This window comes from Ursus arctos, unplaced genomic scaffold (genome assembly GCF_023065955.2).
Source record: "Ursus arctos isolate Adak ecotype North America unplaced genomic scaffold, UrsArc2.0 scaffold_12, whole genome shotgun sequence".
Taxonomy (NCBI): Eukaryota; Metazoa; Chordata; class Mammalia; order Carnivora; family Ursidae; genus Ursus; species Ursus arctos.
The window spans coordinates 62,155,518-62,180,463 of NW_026622786.1; the positions used below are offsets into that span (position 1 = coordinate 62,155,518).

At 56.4% G+C, this 24,946-nt stretch overlaps 1 protein-coding gene across 3 annotated transcripts in view; it reads left to right on the plus strand.

The window, feature by feature from the left end:
* Nucleotides 1-23,219, plus strand: part of SSBP3 (single stranded DNA binding protein 3) — a 161,584-nt gene extending 138,365 nt beyond the window's left edge. For all 3 annotated transcript variants that reach the window (XM_026498030.4, XM_026498029.4, XM_026498031.4), the window contains 11 exons: nt 1,293-1,359; nt 1,445-1,521; nt 8,896-8,960; nt 9,635-9,683; nt 10,335-10,370; nt 10,874-10,928; nt 12,251-12,321; nt 20,042-20,120; nt 20,364-20,392; nt 20,524-20,625; nt 21,447-23,219. In XM_026498030.4, the coding sequence (XP_026353815.1) occupies nt 1,293-1,359; nt 1,445-1,521; nt 8,896-8,960; nt 9,635-9,683; nt 10,335-10,370; nt 10,874-10,928; nt 12,251-12,321; nt 20,042-20,120; nt 20,364-20,392; nt 20,524-20,625; nt 21,447-21,476 (660 nt within the window). In that variant the 3' untranslated portion in view covers nt 21,477-23,219. The remainder of the gene's footprint in view (nt 1-1,292; nt 1,360-1,444; nt 1,522-8,895; nt 8,961-9,634; nt 9,684-10,334; nt 10,371-10,873; nt 10,929-12,250; nt 12,322-20,041; nt 20,121-20,363; nt 20,393-20,523; nt 20,626-21,446) is intronic.
* The last annotated feature ends 1,727 nt before the right edge of the window (nt 23,220-24,946 follow it).

Genomic DNA, 24,946 nt, shown 5'->3' on the forward strand with positions numbered 1-24,946 from the left:
ACTGGGAGAAAGTGAAAGGTCAGAAGAGCTAAGACCAGAGGCTAGAGAGAGACTGTGAGCACCCCCGGGCACTGGAAACAGCAGGTGCTCCCAGGTTTGTGTGGCCCCCCACAAGCACCCCCACGCACTGGACACACAGCCCGTTCTGAAGCTTGGGACAGCAGAGAGAACTAGTCTCTCTGCATACCACCACCTTGTTCCACGCACCGTTTGGAGTTCACCACTGGGCCATCCCCTCAGCCACGGTCAGGGCTGGGGGTAGAGGGGGCAGCGGTCCCTGTCCCAGAGCCTGGCCACCAAGAGGCACTGGCATCTGCAGATGGGAAAAGGTGGTCTGCTTTTCGTCTCAAAGGCAATGGCCTGTGTTTAGTCCTGAAGCACAAGGTTCTGGAAGCACACTTTTCCTTCTAGTTCTGCTGCTTTTTTTTTTTTTTTCTTGTCTTTTCTTCCCAATTGCCACTAAAATCACTTCAGGCCCAAGTAAATCACTTGTAATAGGTTTTCCCAGCGAGTGTGCCAAGTATTCACTCAGGAAACCCGTGGCACCCTGTCCTCACCTTCTTAATAATCACACCAGCATCTGCCACCTGCACCCGGCTTTGGGGAGCAGTTCTCACTCAGCCTCCTCCTCCCTCTCTGGGAGGCCTCTGCTTCACCTCTGCGGCCCAAAGGGGGCATTTTCATGCGGAGGACGAAGACAGGGAGTTGGGAGCCCTGAGTGCTCATCCTGGCTCTACCAGTAGGTGACTGGGGGGCCGTTGGGCTTCTGGACCTCAGTTTCCCCATCCAAACCTTGAAGGCCGCCTCCTCCCCTGCTCCTGTGTAAAAAGATCCCCATGTGTGTAGTGAGTGATAGGATTTTTAGCTGGTGGGTCTCCTGGTCCCCACACTTTAGGGGAGGGGTTAGGCTGAGTTACATCTCCATGGGGTGAAGGAAGGACAGGGTTTGGCTTAAACCTGGTGGCCGGGGTTTGGGAGGTGAGCGCGGGGCAGGGGGCAGGCTGCCGCTGAGGGGTGTATGGCGGGCGGCGCTGCCAGGGTGAGGCGGAGCTCTGCCCGGAGCACAGATTCACGGAGACAGCAGGGTGTGTGATGGTTCCTGTCCCACCCATGTTGTATGTTCTGCTGACGCCAGCTCCCGCTGCCTGCCGCTCCTGGGTCTTGCCCCCAGCCCCAGTCGGCAGGTCAGGGAGGCCGTGAGTGGCCCCAGAAGGGTAGCGGAGGGCCGGGGCAGGCAGGCGCATCTCCCTCCGTCCCCCAGCCACTCAGTGCGGCTCTCACGTCTCTTTCAGCCTCCAGGAGGAGTTCCTGGGACCCAGCCACTGCTGCCCAATTCCATGGATCCCACCCGACAACAAGGTAGAGGGCTGGGCGGGGCCACCTGCGGTGTGGGGAGTCTGTCCTGTCTGCCCCCACCACCTAGCTCACCTACTCTTTTGTGCAGGTCACCCCAACATGGGAGGATCAATGCAGAGAATGAACCCTCCCCGAGGCATGGGGCCCATGGGGCCCGGCCCACAGGTAACCACTTGTCTGTCTGTCCATCTCCCTGGCCATCTGTGTGCACCCGCCTACTCTCCTCCTTCCACAGTCTGTCAGTCGTTCCACCATCACTCAGCTCACAGGGGTGAGGGGAGAGGACATGGCTGAGTCCCCAGCTGCCCCCTCTGCCCATGGCCAGGCTGGTCCCCCACACAGCCAGGAGCAGCCGCCCTCGGTAGACAGGTTGGGCCAGGTTAAGGGGCCTTCTGGGAAGCTGGGGAAACGGGACAGCCAGGAGCCTTCTGGTTGGCAGACCCTCCTGTGGGAGGGATTTGAGGACTTTGGAAGGTCGAGGGTCTCGTGCCCGAGCAGTAGTGTCCGGGAATCCCAAAATCTTCTACCCTGGGTAGGTGAACTTGAACTGGCTCAGGGTCCTAGTTTGTCGTGACCCAATGGCGGGACAAATGAGAGGCAGTCCTAGCTCTGCCTTCAGCTGACTTACCATTTGTCTCTCCTTGACCTCGGTGGGCCCTAGTAGGCCTTGGTTCCCCTGTTTGATGTGAGGGGAGGAGGAGCGTATCTCTATCCATGGTTCTCAGCAATGCCACCCCAACTGAGAGGAGGCCAGGCTGGCCAGGGCCCCTAAGACCCCCTTCAACCCAGAGCCCCTGCCGGTTTCATTCCCAGCCTCCAAGCTCAGATTTCTTCTGACCAAGAGAGGTTCCATTGTCAAAAAGGACTCCTCAGAAGTCTCTGGGAGATATGATGTCAGGTGCCCTGTCTCCCTCTTTACAGTTACAGCACAGTGGTCACTCCTTGTGACCCAGCTCCATGGCCGACAGGTCCAGGCTCCCACAGGACCATCAGGCAGGGGTCTGACAGGCCGTTCCTGTTCTTGAACCTTCTCACGGTTGCTTCCCAGTCTCCTGGGTATTTGAATGTGGCTGTTTCCTATAGTAGCTGTGGCAGAGAGTTTGCTGACCTGACTATCTAAAAGAAGCTGGAAGTCTAAATAAGGAGCAGGAAGTTTCATTCAGTGAAATCGGGAGGGTTTTGCTTTAGGGTGTTCCTTCCCTTTTCTGCCCTGCCTAGAAGCCTGCTTGTCGTCCGGGTCCACCCCCCCCCCCATTCAGTGTGCAGATGTTTGCATTCTCGGGGCCCCTCCCCAGGTTTCCGGTTCCCTGGGGGAGGAGGAGCGCTCCGGCTCACAGGCTCACAGACACGTGCCGGCTCTGGCAGGGAGAGGTGTCTGCCCACACCCAGAGTCCTCCGCTCCGTCTGGAGTTGTATTTACAGCACCCCCAGCCCACTGCCTTCTTCTCGGGGCTGGCTGCAACGTCGGTGCTGCCGAGAGCTTTTAGAGAGGTCCTCGTCTTCTCTTGGCCCCATAATCCTAAAATGAAGCAAGCCCACACCAGTTGCAGCTCTGGTTTTCTTGTCTGTTTGTTTGTTTTCTTTCCTCAAATCCCCCAAAGCTTGTGTTTTCACCAGTCTCTTTTAAGCCACCAGAGTGGCCCCTTCCTGCCATGTGGCTGTCTTGAGCTGATCTGTGCCGGGTGGCTCCGCTGAGGACCTCGTGGGAGGGGCCGCGGGGTCTAAAGCAGAGTGTTGCCTCTCCTGAGTCAGGAACCTGTAGGTCCCTCAGCTGCACTTCAGAGATGCTCTTGGGGTGGATAAGCAGTGACCTTGGACTTCCACAACGTCCTGGGGGATCTGGGGACACAAGAGGATGGAGTGGGAAGGCCCCCCGCCTGGCCCTCTGGGTTCCAGGATGCTTAGCAGCTGCATCTGTAAAATGGGCAAGAGGCCAGCATCTGCCGTACAGGAGTGCTCAAAGGGCAAGGCTCAAGTGCTCGGTGTGACGCCTGGCATGGGGTACTCTCAGTAAGCAATGTATGTTTTCCAACTTGGGAGCTGAAAATCAGTGTTTCGGACTCTCATTGCCTGGGCTTCATGTGCTTTGAGTGGTGTGTGTTTTTGTTTTTTTATTTTTTTCTGGCCAAGGCCATTAGCAGTTTGTTAAGCCTGTAGTAATCCTGAGGTTCTGGAAGCCGGAATAGGTGTCAGCCGACTGACCGAGAGCAGAGCATTCTGTAAGTTGAGGACTTCCTCCCGGCTTAGCAGGCATCTGCTCATGTCAGAGCCCCTGACCAGCAGTCTGGCACACTCTTGTGGCATGCTTTAAAGAGGGGAGGGTGCTAAAGGCGGAGGTCTTACCAAACAAGGCCTCTTGGGTCCAGTGTGGCTCTCCTGGCTTCACCCAGCGGTGTGTAAGGACACAGTTCTCCTGTAGACCCTGAGAGGGGTGACCCAGAGGGGAGGGAGAAACTAGCTCAAGGATGAGCCTGGTTGATGCATCCCACCTCTACCAACCTCAGGCTCTGGAAACATCTCCTTTGTTCTTTGTTTGACTTCATTGTATTAATAGGGAAACCCTAAGTGCTTTGCCCATGCCTCCTGTACCTGTCTGGGTAGAGGGCAGGGCCAGACCTCCCTTAGAGCAACCCAGAATGTCTGCCCCAGTCCCTCACGGGGGGGGGGGGGGGGGGGGGGGCAGAAGGGCCTGGTCTGGTGTGGAACAGGTTTTGGAGTCAGCCAGGGAGCAGGTACTGCAGAGCCTAGAAGTTTTAGACCCCAAGGCTGAGGGCAGGACCACCCCACCTCCTGCCCGGTTGGGCCTCTAGTCCCTCATCTGCAAAATGGGCAGCCAGGTGATCACCTCACAGGGTCCATTGTAGGTCTGGTAGAAGCAGCATGGGATGCCTGCAGGGTGTTTCATGGACCGCACTTCCTCCCTAGAACATGGGCTGGGGGGCAGAGGGAGGAGTCCTGTCTCTGCCACAGCCAGGGCCCTTACAAAAGGAGGCCAGCCCCTTCAAGCAGCCTTTATAGGTGCCACTGTATGCAGAGTGCCATACTGAGACCGGACACAAAGGTGGGAAGCCATCAGCCTGTTATTCCAAGTGGGGAGTAAGATTGCTAATAGCCAGTGACGATTCCAGAACTTTCTGAACAGAGTGGGTACAGTGTAGTCTTGGGGCTACTTTATAGATTTCAAAGCCGGATGGAGTGACATTTACACTATCTGAGCCTGTGTTGCATTTTAGCCTAAATGTCAAAAAGGACTCAGCAGACCAGGCATCGCCCTGCCCTTTTCCCTGAGTGTCTCAGACAGATTTTACTCTGGTTTGGTGAAATGGCCAGAGCCACAAAGGAGGTGTAATATATCCTCTTAATTATAGTCTTTCTTTGAAGAATTATGTGGGTATCCAATGGGAATGTTTTGGCTACATTTTCCAGAAGTGACTCCCGTTGGAATGAGGCTAGAACTGCAAGGGCTTCTGGCCAGGCCCCCATGGACAGAACTCAAGGCCCCCTCAGAGGTGCTATGCTCATGGCCCCCCTGAGTGCCAATGACTAGGGTTTCTGGTGTTCAGGCTGGGATGGAGTCCATGCAGGCCAGCATCAGATCGCCATCCTAGCTTGTCTGTGTTTGAGAAAGTCCACGTGAAGGATAACCTTTGATCTCTAGGGACAGTCCTGTGCCACCCAGAAGAAAACTGCACCTCCCTGTTGGTCCAGGACAGCCCAGCTCTTTCTTGGCTCCTACCTGTGGCTTCTGAGCAACGGCCCCAGCAAGAGATGGAAGGATTATAAACCTGGCCAGAGCAGCTGGGGGCTGGGTGGGGAGAAAGCGGGCCGCTCAAAGCACTTTCCTGGGGGGGGGGGAATGGGATGGTCCATAGAGGCCCCCAGGCCCCACATGATGAGAGGGGGCTGGAGGACAGGACCCTGCTGCCCAGGAAACTGCCAGGACAATGTGTCCTAAAGACTGGAACATTCTTCCCCTACCTTAAGGTGAAGATAGTGCTAGGTGGACTGTGGGCAGCACCAAGGAAGAGCCCCTCGGACTGGGAGCTGCAGGGAGTGAGAGCAGCCTTCCAGCTGCCCAGCGCTTTCCTGTCCAGGAGACTCAGCCTGATGCCTCATCCATGGTCCCCAACAGGGGGGTCCTTAATTGTTCCTGGCAGCAGACCGGATCCTTCTGCCCAGGGTCTCGGGTGCCCAAGTAGGGACGAGGGTGAGAGCGTGGGAAGACAGGGACCACCGCCATGGATGTGGCCAGCCCCACACTGCATGGAGGGTCCCTCCCATGTATCTAGCTGCCCCTGTCCCTGCAGAGCTGTGCAGATGGCAGAGGAAGGGGAAGCATCTGGCTGGTGGTCACCTTGCAGTCGGGTGCTGTGGGCAGGCAGACGTGGAGGGAAGAGAACCATTTCTTTTTTTTTTTTTTTTTTTTAAGATTTTATTTATTTATTTATTTGACACAGAGACAGCCAGTGAGAGAGAGACAGCCAGTGAGAGAGAGACAAGCAGGGGGAGTGGGAGAGGAAGAAGCAGGCTCCCAGCAGAGGAGCCTGACATGGGGGTGGATCCCAGAACGCCAGGATCACGCCCTGAGCCAAAGGCAGACGCTTAACGACTGAGCCAACCAGGCGCCCTGGAAGGGAACCATTTCTGTCTCTGAAACCGTGCTTCCAAGCCCCCTATGGAAAGGCTGCTGTTTCTGCTTTGAGAACTTTTCCCGGAAGCTGACATTCATCCCTACTTTCACCCCTGACTTACCCCGTGCCCTTGGGCAAATCTGTGCCCCCCCCCCCCCCCGCCCCCTGGCCCTCTAGGCTGTCATCTTTGAATCAGGGAGGTATAAGTGGCCCTCTGGGGTCTGTGCTCCAGCAGGGAGGGCGTGGTGGGCAGCCTCCCTCTCAGGAAGCACTGTGCTGGCTGTTTGGGAGGCTCTGGAAGGTGAGATAGAGGTAGGAACAGCAGCTGGCACCCCAGAGCCTCCTGGGGGCTGGGGGCACACTGCACGGGCGGGCATGTTCCAGGAACGAGCACCTGGCTCAGCCTCTCCTATCGCCCCATGTCCCCAGCTCCACCTGCCCCCAGGCCGTCCTTCTGCTTGCCCTGCCCTGGGCTGGAGAGGCAGCAGGGTGTGGCCGTCGCCCCTGGAAGGGGTCTCTGTACAGGGCAGGGAGAGGGGACTGCCTGGGGAGGTGGCAGGCTTTCTGTCCGGCGGCGGCGGAAGTGAGGCTGAGATTTGTGGAGGGATTTAGCAGCTGCACGTGGGGCTTAGGAAGGACCCTTTAAGACCCGAGGTTCTGTGATGCTTAAGGCGGCATTAAGGGCTTTGGTGTTCGTTCTGCTGCTAACATCCCAAATCAGAACACACCTCTGAGAGCTGACAGAGCACTTCAAAGCCGTCGTTGCATTTGATCCCCGCGGGCCTGTAAGGCTGGGGGCTCCCTGTCCTCACCCTATCGGCCAGGCAGCTTGGCGGCGGGCCGAGGCTGTGGAGCCAGAGCCGGGCCGTGGGCCTTGGGCCACGGCTCCATGGTGCACAGCTGTGTGAGGGGCCTTCACTCCGCTTCTGCGCCGCGGCATCTCTTCCAGTGGGGACCATGGTGGGGCATTTGTCACACATGTATGCCCAAGCCGGGGCTAGCTGTCCTGTGCTGTGACCTCAAGTCTGTGGCTCTGCCTGCCAGCCGGTGCCACTGTGGCTAGAGAGGGCGCAGCTTCTGCCCGTCCCGGGGCTGACGCGTGATCCCTCTGTGGCCGCCCCACTCTGCCTGTGGGACTCCAGGCCTGCTCTCTGCCAGTCAGCCTGGTGCCGTTGCTGATACTGTCTACACACTGTGGATTCTTGTAGACGCCAAGCAGCTGTCAGGGTGACCAGGCAGAGGAGGTGGGCCCACGGCTTTAAGGTTCAGGAGCCGGTCCTTGGCTGAGGAAGCCACCACCAGTGTGATGTTGCTCTGAGCTTGTCAGCTCGGGGCTCTTCAGCCTCCTGCCCTTTTCCTGTCCCCACCAGCCTTTTACCAGGTGTGTGGTGGGCAGAGTGTAGACCCAGAGGCTTGCAGTTCCAGGTTTAAACCCCAGCTGAGTCATTGGCTTATTGACTTTGGGCAGATCTTTCTCCCCTCAGATCCTCAGTCTCCTTTTCTCTAAAATGGGAGTAATACTAGCTTCATGGCGTGTTCAAAGGACAAGCCAGAGACTATAAAGTGCGTTATGTGCTCAGCTGTTCTTTGCCATCAAATACCCACCAACTGGGGCGCCTGGGTGGCTCCATCGTTAAGCGTCTGCCTTTGGCTCAGGGTGTGATCCCAGGGTCCTGGGATCGAGCCCCACATCGGGCTCCGCTGGGAGCCTGCTTCTTCCTCTCCCACTTCCCCTGCTTATGTTCCCTCTCTTGCTGGCTGTCTCTCTCTCTCTGTCAAATAAATAAATAAAATCTTAAAAAAAAAAAATACCAACCTTACTTCTTTCAGATTCTACAGTGGCAGCGTTTAAGCTACAACCAGGCTAATTTTACTCTCTTCATTTACTCATTCACTCCTTCATTGATTCAGCGCCCAGTGTGTGTGGGGTCACACATGCATGGAGACCGTTTAGGTGCAGTCCCCACCTTCAGCAGGTACTCAGAGCCCAGTGGGAGACACGTGTGGTCATGGTCATAGCCCGGTGTGGTACGGGCTGTGGCAGGGGTCGGGATTACAAGGCATTATGGGAGTGAGCAGTTAACCCCAAGGGGTGTTCAGAGAAGGCTTCACAGAGGAGGTGCTCTTCGAGCTGGGTTTGGAAGATGTGTAGGAGCCCAAGTGGAGAAGGGAAGCAAGGTATTTCTTCTGCAAAGAAAATAGCATTGGAAGTGGGGAGTCAGGGGTAGCAGTGACAAGAGGTGCCCAATCCTGGCACTCTTGTGACCCACTGCACTCTGCCTTGGGGGTTGTACTGAGCTGAGGAGGGACTCTTCCCTCGATCAGAATTGCTGACCCCCCCCGCTCCCCGCCCCCAAGAGTTTTCTTTCTGCTTCTCCAGTACCATGTATGTTGAGGGCCCCATAGGCTGACCCCTGAATCAGGCAACCTGATCCAGGGGTTGGGGGACAACCCAGGCATGGGGCGGGGTGGGGGGCAAGTGTCTGCACGTGCTGGGCCATGGGGACAGTCACCGGCCAGGCCTTTAAGGATTCTTTCCCCTTCCATGTTCAGACCCAGCCCCCGCCCCCAGCCCCAGAATTTCTGAGGTGGGCAGTGTTCACCAGTCAGTTCTGTTACAAGTCCATTCCCTTTACCCCCACAAGACCCAAGATGTGAGGGCTTGCCGGACATCCCCATGCTTTTGAGAGAACCATCCCGAAGCCTCCCTCTGTGCTGGCTTGTCATTGTGGTCCCGTCACGTGGTTCCCACCCCCTCACCTTTTTTAACAAATATGTTATTTTTTTCCTCATCAGATCCTTTCCACAGACTAATCCTCTTGCTTATATTTTGTTTGTCTTTCCTCCCTCCTCCTCTCTCCGGTTCCCCTTCTCCTTCTCATAGACTGACCCTTGGTTATCGTTGCAGAATTATGGCAGCGGCATGAGACCACCACCCAACTCCCTCGGCCCCGCCATGCCCGGGATTAACATGTAAGGCACAACCAACCTTGCTGGCGGCTCGCCCCACCCTCTGGCGGCCCCTGAGACACTCGTGGACAGAGGCGTTCTGGGCACCTCTCTGGCCCTCAGTCCTCTCAGCAGTGGATCAGGCGTGTCAGCCACACTGTGATAAGAGCTCCTAGGCTCTGCACAGTGCTTCTCCACACTCGGTGTGGCTCTGAGCCATCTCTTCCAAACAACTCCGGAAGGTGGTTATTATCACCCCCCACTTACAGACGGGGGAACTGAGGCCCAGAGAGGTGAAGTAACTTGCCCATGCTCACACACCTCTAAGTGACGGTGGAGATTTGAACCCCTGTACAATTCACCACAGAGTGTTCTGGTGCTTTAGTGGTCCTTGACCCCCCTGGTGGGGATAGATCCCTGTGAGAATCCGTGGGTTCCCTTCCTGGGAAAATGCACACGCACAGGAAATTTTATATACATTACACATTTTCCATACAATTTATAGGGGCTTCTAGATTTCCACCCACGGAGCTGCCCATTGCTCCCTGAGAACCAGATGGTGTGTAAGGCCCTAGGCCTGTGTGAGGGACTTCCTGTTAGTGATGTCAGCCCTCTCGCTCTGGCCCTGCTGACACCACCCCCTTGGGGTGGATAAGACCTTTTTTTATTGTCGTCATCTCTCTCTCTCCCTCTCTCAGGGGCCCGGGAGCTGGCAGACCCTGGCCAAATCCTAACAGTGCTAACTCAGTGAGTACCCAGGCTGGATGGGGTGGTGTTTGCCAGGGAGGGACTTCTAGGGTACAGGGTAGACCTGTCCCTAGGTTGGAGGTGTCATCAGAGGCAGGGATACAACAAGACTCCCCCCGCCCCCAACACCTGCAGGGAGGAGCGCCGCTGTAAGTGGAGGCTTGGGAGAACCGTGGTGGGGCCTTCAGGGGTTCGGCCCCAGCCCAGCCTAGCCCACTGCTCTGCAGAAACCCTGACGTGTGAGCTGAGGGCTCACTCAGAGAGCACTGTGCACGCAGAAACCCCTGCCGATCCTCTCTTCCCTGACAGGGCTGGCTTCCCGCACTCAGAGGACGGAGCTGGGAAAGGGCTCCGCACGGAAGGCCGGCCAGAGGGCGGGGGAGAAGCTCTCACTCTCCTGTCCTCTTGAGCTGGAGGCTCTCGCATGTCCTCGCCCCCTCCAAGCTTCCTGCCAGGGCTCTCAGGATCAGTTCAGTGTGGGAACTGGGCTTTGTTCACACCCCTGGCCCTCCCAGGGAAACTAACCAGGGGGGCCCACCGCCTTTCCCAGCAAGAGGGGGTGTGTCCCCAAGTGGACTGGGGAGCCCAAGGGCACTCTGAGTATCAGAGGAAGTGACTCTGACACGTGGCTCCCCCACCTCTTGTTTTTAGATTCCATACTCCTCCTCATCACCTGGTACCTACGTGGTAAGTGTGTGTGGGCGTGGGGCACTGCGTGTCCAGCCACATGTGACTGAACGTGCAAGAGAACTTCCAGGGTCCTTGTCTCTTTCCCCTTCAAAACACGTTCTGAGCCCACGTTCCAAACTGTGCCAGAACCTGCTGTCACTATTCCGCTCTCTGTACCTTCTGGTGGCCCGGAAGTCCCCCAGCAAGACCTAGGATTGGGTCCCCATCTTGGGGGCTGACCCGTGGCCCAGGTTCCACGTATGGGTGTGTGTGTGAGCACACACGTGCACACCACAGCTGCCTCTGGGTTGGAAGGAAAGCTGGGGGCGGGTGTTAGGGGGTGTCCAAGTCCACCTCCCCCAAGGCTTAAACACTCGGGCTCTGCTCGAGCTTTAGCAAGAGCTGAATACTGGCTGGGCCGTGCAGGAGCCCTCGCCTTTGATGTCGCTGGAGCTCGGTGGCTTCTCCCCACCTGTATCGTTGTGATGGGTTTTTGATGTCCGTTTTTATCTCATTTCCAGGGACCTCCTGGCGGTGGTGGCCCCCCAGGAACACCCATCATGCCTAGTCCTGCAGGTAAGAAGGCTTGGGGAGAGGGTACCATTGAGGGGAGTAAGGGGTCCTGGAGGGGCCCAAGTATAGGGCCAGAGCTTACCAACTACTCTCCTGAGCAGTATTTCCCCCACCAGGTATCTTGGCGTCAGGAGGCAGGAGGTCCTTGGTGCCACTAACCTACCCTGTGGCCTCGGCCAGGTCACTCCTCATCTCTGGTTAAAGGATGGCGTGGAGTGGGGAGATCCAGGAATGTGGGCTCTCACTGTCCTCGGCTCGTACCGGGTGGCAAGCACCCATCCTGGCTGTGCAGTTCTCTGCGTGACTAGAAAGGGACTTTGGGATTCTGGCATCCTAGGACCAGGACCGTATAACATGAAGCCATCTCCTGTAGAGAGGACCAGAAGCCAAGAGCTCTGGCTTCTCCCTCTTTCTTGAATCAGAAGAGGGCATGCGTGCACACATGCGGGCACACGCATACATCCATGCGCACACGGCATCGCGTTTGTGTTTCTCTCCCCGCTGAGAGTACCGCACGCTCCCATCGAGAAGGAATTCCACCACAGTCTTCACCTGCCCAAGAGTAAGCAGTGAGAGGTAGCTGGATTTCTGCCTGAGAAGTAGGGTGCCTGTTCCTGATCTAAGCATGTTAGCTGATTTTCTAAGGAGACTTTTCTAGTTAATTGGGGGAGACGGAGGGGTCCCCCTGTCGCCAGCCTCCCCTCCCCCAAGTAGCAGGGGAGCCGCTCAGCTGTCGTGCTGGAGCTGGCGGCTGTGACGCTCCGGCTCCCGCTCCCTCTTTCTGCTGCTGCATTTTGATGAGCTGCGTGACCTACATTCAGACTGGGTCACATTAAACCACTCCTTATGTTAATGCGTCTTCAGCCCCATCCCTGCCTCTCCCTCCTGCCCCATCGGCTTGGCAAGGTGGCCCCTGGGTAATTTGTGGCATTTCTCTTTCCCCGGTTTGATTAAAGCCGCTGGGCAGGATCGGGCGAGAGTGCAGGTGGCCGTCCCTGTACGTTCCCCGGCAGTGTCTGGGGACCAGGTTGGGTTTGGGGTGGGGGGACGAGAATTCGAACCTGCCACCCCCCTTTGCCACGTTCACACTGCTGTCCAGACATCCTGGAATTCTTCGTTTCAGGGTTGAGTGGTTTTCACAGTTGAATTTTCTGTGATTAAAAACTTTGTGAATCTTCATTAAATACAAATTAGCCAGAAAATGGTGGTACTTAGAGGAGATTTTAGGTGATAAAATACAAAAGAATGAGTTCAAGTGCCACGAGTTTGTTTTAATTAAGAAATGAATTAATCACCCCGACTTGTGGGTTTCCACTGTTCTACAGATTCAACAAATTCCAGTGACAACATCTACACAATGATTAATCCGGTGCCGCCTGGAGGCAGCCGGTCCAACGTAAGTCCGCTTTCTAATAATTTACATATCAGATACCATAACAAATCATAATTAACTTCATCAGCTGAGGGGAAAGCACGTTTAATTGATTTCAGCCATTTGTTACCAAAGATGAATAAAATAAACCGTCAGAAAAGCGATTAACTCTTGGGGAACTCGGTTCCCATTTCATAGCTGGGAGAGAGGGGGTAGTGTGATGCCCTCCCCTCCGGTCAGAGCGGGGCGCCCGGCCTCACTGAGGATCCCCGCCGCTCAGAGTGGGGTGTCAGTGAGGGAGAAGCACTAGGCTGCAGGGGGACCGGGGCCCCACCCTGCCCTGCTGACGTGCTGTGCTGCCCCAGGAGGCCCGTCACCCTCTTGGGTCTGGAGCTGTGGGTTCCTGGGGCCCATCTGGGGTCTCACCTGCCTTGTGTCTCCAGCCCCTTTGGGAGCCACGTGACTCCTGCACCTCGCGGCTTCTTGGCCTCTCCTTGCGTCACTGCCTGGCGTAGAAGCCACTCCCTCCGTTCTGGGCTTCTCCAAGTGCCAGGCCTCGGTGATGTCACAGCTCACATTCCACTTTGATTCCTGCTCACCCGCTCCCTTCATGCCCCCTGTCCTGTGCCGGATGGCCCTCTGACTCTGCAGCTGTGGCCTGTCTCCGTCTCCCGGCTGGGAGCTCCCTAAGGAGAGGGCTGGTCTGACTCACCCCCGCAGACAGCCCTTCTGCACCAGGCGGGGGAGGTGACTCACGTTGGCCTTGCCTCGGGGAGCATGTCTGGAAAGGAGGCTGCTGGGGGACCAAACGAACAGTCAGGACTGCAGAGCCAGAGGGTAGGCTTGGGGCCCCCAAGTTATTCTGGCCTTTTGGGGTGCTTCATTTGGTTTTGTGGGTTTAGGTCCTAATGTGACACCTTAGTTACCACTGGGCTAAACACTGATTGGGGGCTGCCCCGCGCTGGACGCTCCCTTGTTCAGTCGTCTGGCAGCCTCTGAAGTGAGTGTCTCTGGATGCCTGCTGGATGCAGAAAGGGACCTAAGCCAAGGATCACGTGACTGAAGAGTGCGGGAACCACACTCCTTAACCCTTGCTCCGCCATTCCTGTCCCTCTCCTGGGCAGCCAGTACCCTCATCACCCCTGCTTCTCATTAGGGTGACCAACCATCAGGTTCTAGCTAAAAGCTCTATGTCCCAGGGGACGACTTCCCAGGACACCCGAGTGTCCAGGGCTTTGGCAGTCGATGCAGAAGGCCAGGTGGAAGAGTGTGAGACTCTGACGGCCCCACAACCAGGGCCTGAGCTCACTGGGCTTCGCGACAGCTGGAAGTGGCACAGAGGACCGTCCTGCCGCGGCATGCCAGTGCTCGTGGCCTGTGGCTCCCAGTGGACTGTCCACGCCGTGGCGCTCCAGGAGCTGTGGCTCCAGCGTACAGGGGCCCGGACGGGGTCCACCTGGGCTCTGCCCGCAGTCTCCCTGCTGTGTCAGGATCACGCAGGCCTCATTTTTCACGTCGTGAGTTCAGGCGCCGTGGTTTCCGAGTCGAGAGGCTGAAAAGGTGCAGGATGGCAGCGCCTGCGCGCCCCCGAGCTCGCCCCAGCAGTGGGGCCACGTGGGAGGACACACAGCGCGTGAGGGAGGGGAGTGACGGACTCGGGGGTCCCACGTGGTGGGCAGAAGGTGGCAGGGGGCCCTGGTGCGCAGGTCCCGCCAGACAGCACAGCTCCTCACGCAGCCCGAGAGATGCCCCGGAGTGGGGAGAGTGGCCAGCGGGTTGGTTTGCGCGCAGCCCCAGGACGTCACCGCCACTGCGCCGTTCCCTCTGTGGCTCCGGGAACCGAGGAGCCTCCATTTCCGTGTTCCGGGGCTGCGCCCAAGTCCTGTGTGTCAGCAGGAGACACAGCTTGCATGTCGAGCGGGTTCTGCCAGCCTTTGCCAGCAGTCGGAATTGTCAAGTGGTGCCTCACGTCATGGTGACAAAAACACGTCCCCAGCTCTCCAGTACTTCGACTCAAAAGCTGGATGGAGCTTCACATTGGGCTGTTGGATTCTGCACCGATTTTAATGAAACCGCAGAAAACAAATCAAAGACGACTCTTCTGTTGTCCAAGTGCAAGCTCAACCTGGCCCATCTGTCAGCGTATTCGGCAGAGGCACGCAGTTAATGCGGCACCTTTCATTTGGTGCATGAACTTACCTGCTGACCGTCCCGCGCACCTTGTCCCCGGCACTGCTGCCGAAGGGTATGGCTTGCTTACCTATGGTACCAGGCTTTCCTAACGAAAGCTTTTGGTCACCTGTCAACCTCTTCAAAACGTGCAGACACACTTGACGGGACTTTGGACTTTGTCGAAGTGGAGACAGGCCCAACTTGTGCCCGCACGCTGGCTAGTGTTACTGCCGGCCATAGAAGGGATGTTACAAGGTCAGCCTGCCGTGACGTCCTTCTCTCACGGGAACTATGCCGAGACGAGAATGTAGAGAGGAATTACAGGAAGGACGTTCCACACATGGAAGCATGTGCGCTGTGGCTTTAGAACCGTTTGGTGATCTTTCAGGAAGCCGCCAGGAGCCTCGAGGAGGATGAGCAGACCGCGCCTGAGTCATTGGGGGTGGTTGAGGGGGTTGCATCAAAACTAATCGGCCGAAGTGTAGGGACTTGTGTTTTGGAAATGAGCTTGCCTGACGAATCAAAATCTGTCACCAGTAAAGGGCAGCCACATTAAATAGAGCTCTCTCAGCTTCTTGATTAAAACTAACTTGCAGGCGCCTGGGAGGCTCAGTCGGTTAAGTGTCTGCCTTTGGCTCAGGTCATGATCCCAGGGCCCTGGGATGGAGCCCCGCATCGGGCTCCCTGCTCAGCGGGGAGTCTGCTTCTCCCTCTCCCTCAGCCCCTCCCCCCTGCTCTTGCATGTGCTCTCTCTCTCTAATAAATAAATAAAATCTTTTTTTAAAAAAAAACCTGTAACTTACTTGGATCTCACAAATTCATATCACCTCTGTGCTTTAAACCATTTTCCCAGAGAGAGGTTTATTATTTTTTTTTTTTAAAGATTTTATTTATTTATGTGACAGAGAGACAGCCAGCGAGAGAGGGAACACAGCAGGGGGAGTGGGAGAGGAAGAAGCAGGCTCACAGCAGAGGAGCCCGATGTGGGACTCGATCCCGGCACGCCGGGATCACGCCCTGAGCCGAAGGCAGACGCTTTAACGACTGCGCTACCCAGGCGCCCCAGCGCTACCCAGGCGCCCCCAGAGAGAGGTTTAAGCGAGAACGACATCCGCGGTGCTTTGGAACGCTTAATGGTGATGGACGTCTGAGACAAGGCAGCCCGGCTGCTGGATTTAGGGATGCAGAGGACCCGACCGGCAAGTGCTGGTTCCCCTAAACCAGCCTGTAGATACAGAGTGTGACAGACCTCTTAGGAGCACTGGGAGGGAGTTCCTGCAGGTCCAAAAACCTGTGTGAGTCAGTAACATCCCGTGTATTCCACGCACACATGTTTTGGGGAGAGGGTATTTCTGTGTTGGACTGACAACAGGGTGTGATAAGAGCAGAGTGGCAGGTCACAGCGAATTTTGCATTTGCCTCTGTATTCAGTTTACCACTACCTAAAGAAATTAAAAAGCATGGCCTAGAGGCTGCAGGCAATGCAGGGAAGTACTGGGGGGAAAGCAGGCACCTTCTGCCTTGTTGCACCCACGAAAGCAAGATGGGTTACCCCAGCAGCTCCACTGCAGTCCCTGGAGGAAACTCAGCCCAGGTTCGCACTCTGGCCATGTCTTCTCGGCCTGGCCGGGACCCATCCAGAAATGTGGCCAACTGTGTTTCCATCCGGATGCTCAGGATATCCTAGGCTTCATCGGGTTGGACAAATGACCTTGAATGGATTATCCAAGATACCTAACCCGACAGAGGAACCATGCTAACTACCTCTTTGTACAAAACTTATTTCTGATCTTTATTAAGGGGGGGAGGGGCAGAGCAAAAATGCCCTATTATAATATAGGACAAAAAGAAACGACGATTTTTTAAATATTTATTGGGGCGCATGGGTGGCTCAGTCGGTTAAGCGTCTGCCTTCAGCTCAGGTCATGGTCTCAGGGTCCCGGGATTGAGTCCCGCATCGGGCTCCCTGCTCAATGGGGAGTCTGCTTCTTTCTCTCCCTCTGACCCTCCCCTCACTTGTGTTCTTGCTTGTGCGCTCTCTCAAATGAACAAAAAGTCTTTTAAAATTTATTTATTTGAGAGAGAGAGCACATGAGCTTGTGTGGGAGTGGGGGGAGAGGGGAGGAGGAAGGGTAAGGGGGAGAGAGAGAGAGAAAATTTCCAGCGGACTCCCCACTCCACTGAGCATGGAGCCTGACTCAGGGTTGAATCCCACGACCCTGAGATCCTGACCTGAGCTGAAATCAAGAGTGAGACACTTAACCAACTGAGCCACTCAGGTGCTCCCAAGAAATGGGATTTTAAAAAAACAAGTAGTATCAGTTTAATCAGTCCATTGCATTTAGCTTTAAAAAAAAAAAAAAAACCTTACATTTGTATATTTTAAGAGTACATAGTAATAATAGCCTACAAAATTTAAATATCCAATAAAGAGCTCAAATAAATTACTGTATTAAAGGACAAATATAAAAATGTTATGTTTTTCTCACACCATTTATTTAACTAGTCCTCTATTCACTGCTCCCATTAACTAGCCTTAATATGGCTTTATTGAGATAATAGCATTTATGTAACAAAGTCACTGACACAGAATAAACAGCGGCACAGGGACAGCTGGCTGTCCCCAGGCAAGTGCGTGAGGTCGGACCGCGGTTCACACCGAGACCCAGAATCCGCGCAGAGTCCGCTCTCGATCTGCCCGGCGGCGCCGAAGCGGGAGAACACTTGGAGGAAAGCGGAGGCGTCCATCTCTGTGGCCTGGGTGAGAGCAAAGCCTTCTTTCCTGTGACACTGGAAGCACAAGTGACAGAAGCAGAAAGCAGATGGATGGCACTCCATCAAGATTAAGACTTGTGCGCTTCAAAGGGGCGCCATCCCGAAGGTAAAAACGCAGCCCACGGCGTGGAGAGAACATGTGCAAATCACATCCCTGATTCAGGATTCGAATCCAAAATATGCAAAGAACTAACACGGTCATGAAAAAAACCCAGTTTAAAAAGTGGGCCGAGGATCTGAACAGACGTTACTCCGAAGGCGTACCCGCAGCCGGTGTCCGAAGCACGCAAAGACGGCCGGCCTCGTGGCGGCCGGGGACGCGCACGTGGGAACGGCGAGCTCAGCCCCGCCGCCCACGACGCCGGCTGCCGCCAGGAGACCATGCGCCCAAGTGGGGGCGACGCCGGCAACTCCTCGGAGCCCTCCTCCAGCGCCGGGGGGAACGGAGGGTGACGCAGCTGCTGTGGAGAGCAGGCTGGCCGCTCCTCGAAAGGCTGCACCGAGTCTCCCCGTGGCACGACGCTTCCAGCCCGGCTCTGTGCCCGCGAGAAGACGCGTGCGCACGCGGTAGTGAGACACAAGTGCTCAGAGCCGCGGGGCTCATAATGGCGAGAAAGCGGGAACGGCCTCCGTGTCCCCTGACCGGAGGGGTCGGTGAAATGCAGTCTGTCCGTCCAGAAGGAGGAATGAAGCCTGACTCACGCCCCACCATGAGTGAACCTTGAAGACAGGTTGAGTGAAGGAAGCCAGCCCCAAAAGCTCTTACACGACTCCGTTCATACACAGTGTCCGGAACAGGCAAACCCAGAGAGACAGGAACAAGTTCACGGTTGTCTGGGGCTGGGGGTTTGAGGGGGAGCGGAGAGGGACTGCTAATGGGTACAGGGCTTCTTTACGGGGTGATGAAAAGGCTCTAAAATGGATTGTGGTGGTGGTTGAACAACTCTGAAAACACGAGAAACCACTGAATTGTACGCTTGAAATGGGCCGATTGTGTGGTATGTGAATTGTATCTCAGTAAAGCTGTTAAAAATAACACACAGGAGGGGCGCCTCGGTGGCTCAGTTGGTGAAGCATCTGACTCCTGATCTCGGCTCAGGTCTTGATCTCAGCGTCATGAGTTCAAGCCGCAGGTTGGGCTCTACGCTGGGCGTGGAGCCTACTTAAAATGATATAATAATACACAAAAAACCACAATGATATATAACTTCAATTTTTTAAAAATATGTTAGAGTCATATGTTCCTAACATTATCATGCTTGGGGGTCGTTTGGTCTGATACGGGGCTGTGTCCTAAGTTGACTCCCTAAAACGTCCAGCCCCCTCCTCCTCATCTCATTTGGAGTAGTAAGTGCGGAATTTGCTGCTAGATGTCGGAAATGGGCCCGGTGCCTGTGAGTGGCCTTGGGGAGCCTCGGGAGCGGCGGCAGGCGCCGAGGCTGCGGCTGTGGTGGATCGGGTGTGGTGGACCGTGGTGGGCGGATGGGCGAGAGGGAACGCCTGTGCCCCAGCCCTGCCCCTGCAGCCTGGGCGCACTCGGCTCGGCTCCGGCTCCCTGCTGCCACCTGCTCTTCTGTGCTCTCGCAGGACCCCTCCCTAGAATGGGCTGCACAACCTGTCTCTGCCTGCCTAAATCCTGTCCCTCAATTATTTTGGCCCTCTGCCGCCTCCTCCGTGCAGGGTGTTCGGATTTCTCTGCCCTCTCCCCAGTGCCTCTTCCTGAAGCCTCGGTCCTTCCTTGTCTGCAGCTCCCTTTGGAACTCAGCGTGTCTGTCCCCTGGGGTAGTTGGGTGTCCGTAGCTGTGGGCTCCTCTTCAAGGCTGAGGCCCAGCCATGACTCGGCTCTGTCTCCCTAGCCCCCAGCATGGGCCAGACACCAAACAGTCCACCCTTGTCCACCCTGATGCCCGGTCTGCCTCCCAGGGCCTTGACTCCCCAGCCGGGGCTCAGCCCTCCCTTTGTGACCCTCTGGCCTTTGGTCGCTGCTTTTCTGAGATGGTTTGATAGTTCCCCGCAGGCCCGAGCCTGGGGCTAGGGTAGATTCCTCCTCTGGCCTCTGACCAGCCTGCGCCACCGCTTCGGCACGGGGGACGTCTTCAGCGGCCTCCCTCTCCACTGTACCCTGCCCAGCTTCTCCCCTCCCCCCAGGAGCTCAGTAGACCCCATCTCCTCACCCCCCCATGGAACTCCGTCATTTCTGAGGAGGCACTCAGAGGCTGGGGATCAGCTGCCCCTGCCCTGTCCCAGCTCCCCCCATCCCCAGGGTCATGGGGGGCGGCCTCTGGCAAAGCATTTCCCACTGTCTTTGTGCTTCAGTTTCCTTATCTATACAGTGGGGGGAGAAGCATTAACACTTTCAGCCCCTGGCTGGGCGCAGTCGGTCATCCATTGTGCATGTGTGCGTGTGTGTCTGTGAGTATGAGTGTGAGGCTCTGACTGGTGAGCCGCGCACTTGGCTAGGGATAGAGAGAGCCCAAGTCCGTGCCACCTGGTTAGAGAGCTGTCCCAGTATGCCACTGTGTGGCCTCGGCCCCAGCGTCTTTCCCTCTCTGGGTTTGTTTCCTCATTTGGTGTGTAGGGCTGAGCACCTCTGCCCTCCACAGCTCCGAGGGCCGAGGAGAGGGGCCTGCTCCAACCAATACCTCCGTGTGCCTGGCAGAGGGGCCTGACAGAGGGGCCCCGCCAGAATGGATGCTCCCTGAGGGCACAGCTTTTTTGCAGCTGGGTGCGGGGGCATGAGAGCACTGCAGAGGGCCTGGGGCCCACTCAGCCACCATGCCCTGTGCTTCTCCCTCAGTTCCCGATGGGTCCAGGCTCGGACGGCCCGATGGGAGGCATGGGCGGCATGGAGCCCCACCACATGAATGGATCGTTAGGTAAGCGGGCACCGGCCCCGTGGTCACGCTGCACCCTGCCCAGTCCTGCCCAAGCGGCCGTCTTCGGCTCAGCCAGGCCTGGTCTCCCCCACCGGCCTTGGCTGGGCTCGTAGGAAGATCCCCAGAGGTCCAGCCAGAGCAGAAGATTCTCTGCACAGAAGTAATGTGGGATTTGGGTGGGTTTGGAGGCCTCTCTACGGAAGAGCAAACAAGAAACTGAATCCGAGCCTTCCTTCCTTCCAGGGTCAGGTGACATAGATGGACTTCCAAAAGTGAGTGTATTCTGTTTCCTCCCTGACAGCATCCACCCTGCCCCAGCCCGGAAGCCCCAGAAAGCCTGTCTCCCCATCGGGTGGGCAGATTGCTGGGGCGCCGGGGCTCACCTTCTCTCTCCTCTCTCCAGAATTCTCCTAACAACATAAGTGGCATTAGCAATCCTCCAGGCACCCCTCGAGACGATGGTGAGCTAGGCGGGAACTTCCTCCACTCCTTCCAGAATGACAATGTAAGTGCTGCCTCCACCCCCCACTCCCATTTTGCCCCTGGATTCATCCTCTTACCCCTGCGGCCAGGGACTGTTTAACAAGTTGTGGAGCTGGCTGGCCAAGACCAGCCTGGCTGGCTGTGTCCCAGCAGCCATGCTACTGGCTTTCTCCTTGGTCATTTTTCTCCACAAAGTGCAGAGGCCCCCCCCCCCCCCCAGCATGGCCCCAACCACTGACACCCTGGTCCCTGGCAGGTCCTTCTGGAGGCGTCTACGGGCAGGCACAATGCCTCCAACACTGAGAAAGCTGATGTGGCTGGAAGAGGGGACTCAGGAGGCCTGGGCTCTGGCGCTCTGGGGCTCTGGGCAGCATGGTCTCTGGGGGTCCACTTCTGTCTGTCCTGGGGAAGAAGGTTCATGAAACTGGAGATTTCCTGAGGTCTCCATGCAGAGGGGCTGGCTTCTACTTACAATTTATTTGAAGAAACAACGTCTTGCTCCAGCAGCTTTTGAGAACCCCGGACTGGCTCCCCCGCAGGGCACCCTGGCAGAGCCCTGGCTCACTCTGCAGGAAAGCAGCCCAGCCGGCCCGGGGGGGGGGGGGGCGGTATCTGCTGCTTTCTCAGCTGGGAAGAAGGGGGGATTTGAGAAGAGAAAGAGGGGGCGGGGGGGTCTAATGGCAGCCCCCGGAGCTTCCACCCTGGCGGGGCACAGGCTAGTGCTGAGCGGGCAGAGCCATCCCAGGCTTTCCCACCCAGCCACAGCCCCAGACTGGCCCTCTCCAGCCCCCAAGGCTCCCACACCCTGGCCCTCACAACCCGTCTCTACTTCTCCTCTTCCAGTATTCTCCAAGCATGACGATGAGCGTGTGATCCCCTCCTCTTCTCCAAGACGCTGAGAGAGCCGGCATTGCAGGCGGGAAGATGCCAGAAATTATGCAAGAAGAAGTGAGGTGTCATTACCCAGGAGCTGGGGGAGGGGCTTCTCCCTGCTCCCCCTCAGCCCCCACCCTCCTCCTCCAGTCCCCCAACCTATCCCAATTTTAGTTTCATGCAATAAAAAGGCCGAACTTTTTATTCCATAAAACATGAAGGACAAAACTCAAAAATGTATTTCAAGTCAAAGACCAGAAAAATCCCACCCCTTGCCCATTCCCAAAAGGACCTTTTATGTACGTGACACTTTTTTGTTGTTTTTCTTTTTTGTTTGTTTGGGGTTTTACCGTTATTGGGATTTTTTAATTTGTTTTTGGGGGGTTTTTTTGGGGGGAAAATTTTTAAAAATGGAAGCTTCTAGCAAGCCCCCCCCACCCCACCCCACCCAACTTCTTTGCTTTCTTCTTTAAAAAAAAAAAAATGAAAAAAGGACAAAAAAAAAAAAAAACCAAGCCCTGCTGTCTGTCTGTACCCAAGCCCTTCCACCAGGAAAGCTAGTCTAGGTGTGAGGTCTCACGCTGTCTTTGTAGCCATCTAAAAATAATGATAATAATAATAAACTGGGCAGTTTACAATCGGTGGTTTCTTTCAAAAGGCCTTTTTTGGAAAGAAAAGAAAGTCACCTTTCTCCACTTGGGGTTTTTGGTTTGTGCGGATAGGCAAGGGAGGGTCAGGAACCTGTTTTGGTTTTGCTTGGTTTCTCCCGGCCGAGGTGGCGCCAGCAGCTGCACACCTGGGACCCCAGAACCGCCCCCCCCCCCCACTATGTGGCCCGAGGGGCAGACTGCTTTCAGGACTCCGCCACGGCGGAGACGCGCTGTGACCCGGTGGCATGCACTGTGTTCCCAGGACTGCTTCCTCCTCTCTTCTGGACCTTCCCCTGCCCGACCTCCCTGCCGCTCCAGCCCCCTCCTCAGCCCCCACCCCAGTCTTCCCAGCGAGAATCCTGCCAGCTGGGTGGTGGCCTGGACGGAGCGCAGTGGGGGAGGCCGCCCCCAACAGGATGGCTATGACCTGGGACATGGCAACTGTGACCCCCACGTTCTCGTCCCGTGGCCCTGGCTCGCATCGTCCTCATCGTGTGTGTGGGCACCGTAGGGCTGGAGTTTGGGTTTTCTTTTGTTTTTTTTTCTCTTGATTCTTGCTTTTTCAAAGATGGGAAATTGACCAGAATTGCTCTGTATTCGCTTGGAACTGGATGGAAAGACTTTGGAATAGCTGTGGGGGGCGGGGGACACCAACCAAACAGACGTGCTGTTTCCGGTCCTGTTTTTATTTTCAAAAACCGACAAATTGCGACAGTGGAGCCTGTCCCCTCCCAGGAGGGGTGTGACTCACGGCCTCCCTCACCTCACTGCTCCCATCGAAACCTCCGTGTCTTGCCCTGAAGACACCTGAATTCTTTGTACATTTACAGCCCCTCCTCCCCGCACCCCTGTAGCTGCTGTCTGTTCTCCCTCCCTCCCTGATCCATGTATATCATACTATGTGAGATACCATCTGCCTGAAAAAAGACCTTGTGCGGATTATTGGGAACATTGTAGCTGTTTCTGTGTTTTTTCTTACCTTGTAGTCTGGTTCTGAATTAAGAGAGGAAAAAAAAAAGTAATTATGATACATTGTAGTTTGTGTACGATATATGTTGATAACGTTTTATTAAAGGGACATCTTTTTTCCGCAGCCCTTCCTGACATGTTTGCGGGGCGGGGGGGTAGGGGACCTGGGTCGGAGTTTATTTTGCGGACTACAGAACGCAAGGTGACCCGTTGGGCAGGTTTTTTTCCTGGTGCCTAGCAAGATCATGTTTTGTGTTCAAGATGTCCACCCTCTTTTCCAGGGCATGTTCATCTGCACTTGCTGTACACGGTCCTAGTGGCCTTTGGGAAGGGGAGGGTGGGGAGGGAAGACAGCCGTCTCCCCTCAAATATGAGGGGGCATTCTAAAATCCACCTTCAGCTTTTTGTCTCACACACACACACTGGTTTGCCAGAAGGTATTTTTCAGGGAGTAGAAAAGGCTCCTGGTGCCATCTTCCACGGAGTCCGCACAGGCCAGTGGGGCCCTGAGGCCTTCCCTGGGCCTAGGCTGGGGGCTCCTGGGGACACCAATTTTCCTGTTTTCAGTTTGGTCTTGTTTTCACCGCCAAGGCAAGGGGGAGCCCTTGGAGGATTTCAGAGTAGCCTCTGGCGTTCTGGAAGGTGGCTGGGTGGGGCTGGGCAGACGTGCGGAGACCCAGTCCCAGCCACCGTCCACGCAAGTGGAGCTGGGGCGAGGGAAGCAGTGGGGTGTGCGGGTTTGAACGTTGAAAAAGTCGCACTTTCTGCTTCCCTAGAGCTCCTGGGACCGTGCCCTGGGCCCGCAGGAGGGGAAGGAAACTGTGGGAGCCAAATGTGGGCTCAGTACACCTTTACAAGGTCTGACCCTTCCAGATGCAAATTGCCAGTTTCAGATCCTGTCTCTGCCTCTACTTACCTGTGTGGCCATGGGCATTAGTTCCCACCGTGTCCTGTTTCCTCGTCTATAAACGGGGACGATGGCTTACCTCCCTCAGGGTGTTTGTGGGGTTCAGAAGGGCACCTTGTACCCACAGGAGCAGCGTGGTAGCTGTTAGTGTTCGGGCACTCCTGCTTGGGAGGGGGAGTCTGAAAGGTAGTGACAGGAGTAGCTGGGAGGACCCAGAAACTCGCATCTTGCCCTTCCCTCCTCTTGAACAAGGTTTCTGGGCTCTTCCTCCAGACACCTCTGCACGACTGGGCAGCCGGCACTCAGTCTGGGACTGACCCGCACTCACAGCTCTGAAGGGTTTTGTTCCACGAGCACGGAACCTCTGCCGGCACGGAGCCTCTGCTGCGGGCCCCACGCTGCTGCCTCTGCTCTCCAGGCGGGCGGGAGCCCTACGTGTGGCGGTGCTGGGCTGAAGGGGATCCTGCCTCGCGCCTCACCGTCTCCCCCACCTCTGTTTGCAGGGTAAGAACACCGAGCGCCCCCGCACCCCAGCAACCCCCTCAGGCAGGGCGTTCCTCAAAGCTGGGGACACCCGAGTATTCCTTGTCCCCAGAACCACCCAGCAGGTGCTCAGTTATTCACCGAGGACCTGGACGTTTGTTGGGTAGTCACCCCCGTGTACTGTCCCCTGGGGGCAGGTGCTCAGGCAGGGGGAAGGTGGCCTTCACAGCCTCCTGCTTTGGCAAACAGAGCTCCTGGAGGAGAGAGCGGGGCTCGTTCTGTCGCTCTGCTCCCGGCACGAGGCCGGGCACACGGCAGGTTTTGCTGCGTGTGTCTAGAGGACGTCTGTAGTCCCCAGTCCTGACCTAGCCTCAGGTTCCATCCTGGTCTGGCTGGGGTTGAGGAGACCCATGAGCTGTGTGTTGGAGGGGGTGGGGACAGAGAGCTAGAAGGGGCTGTGC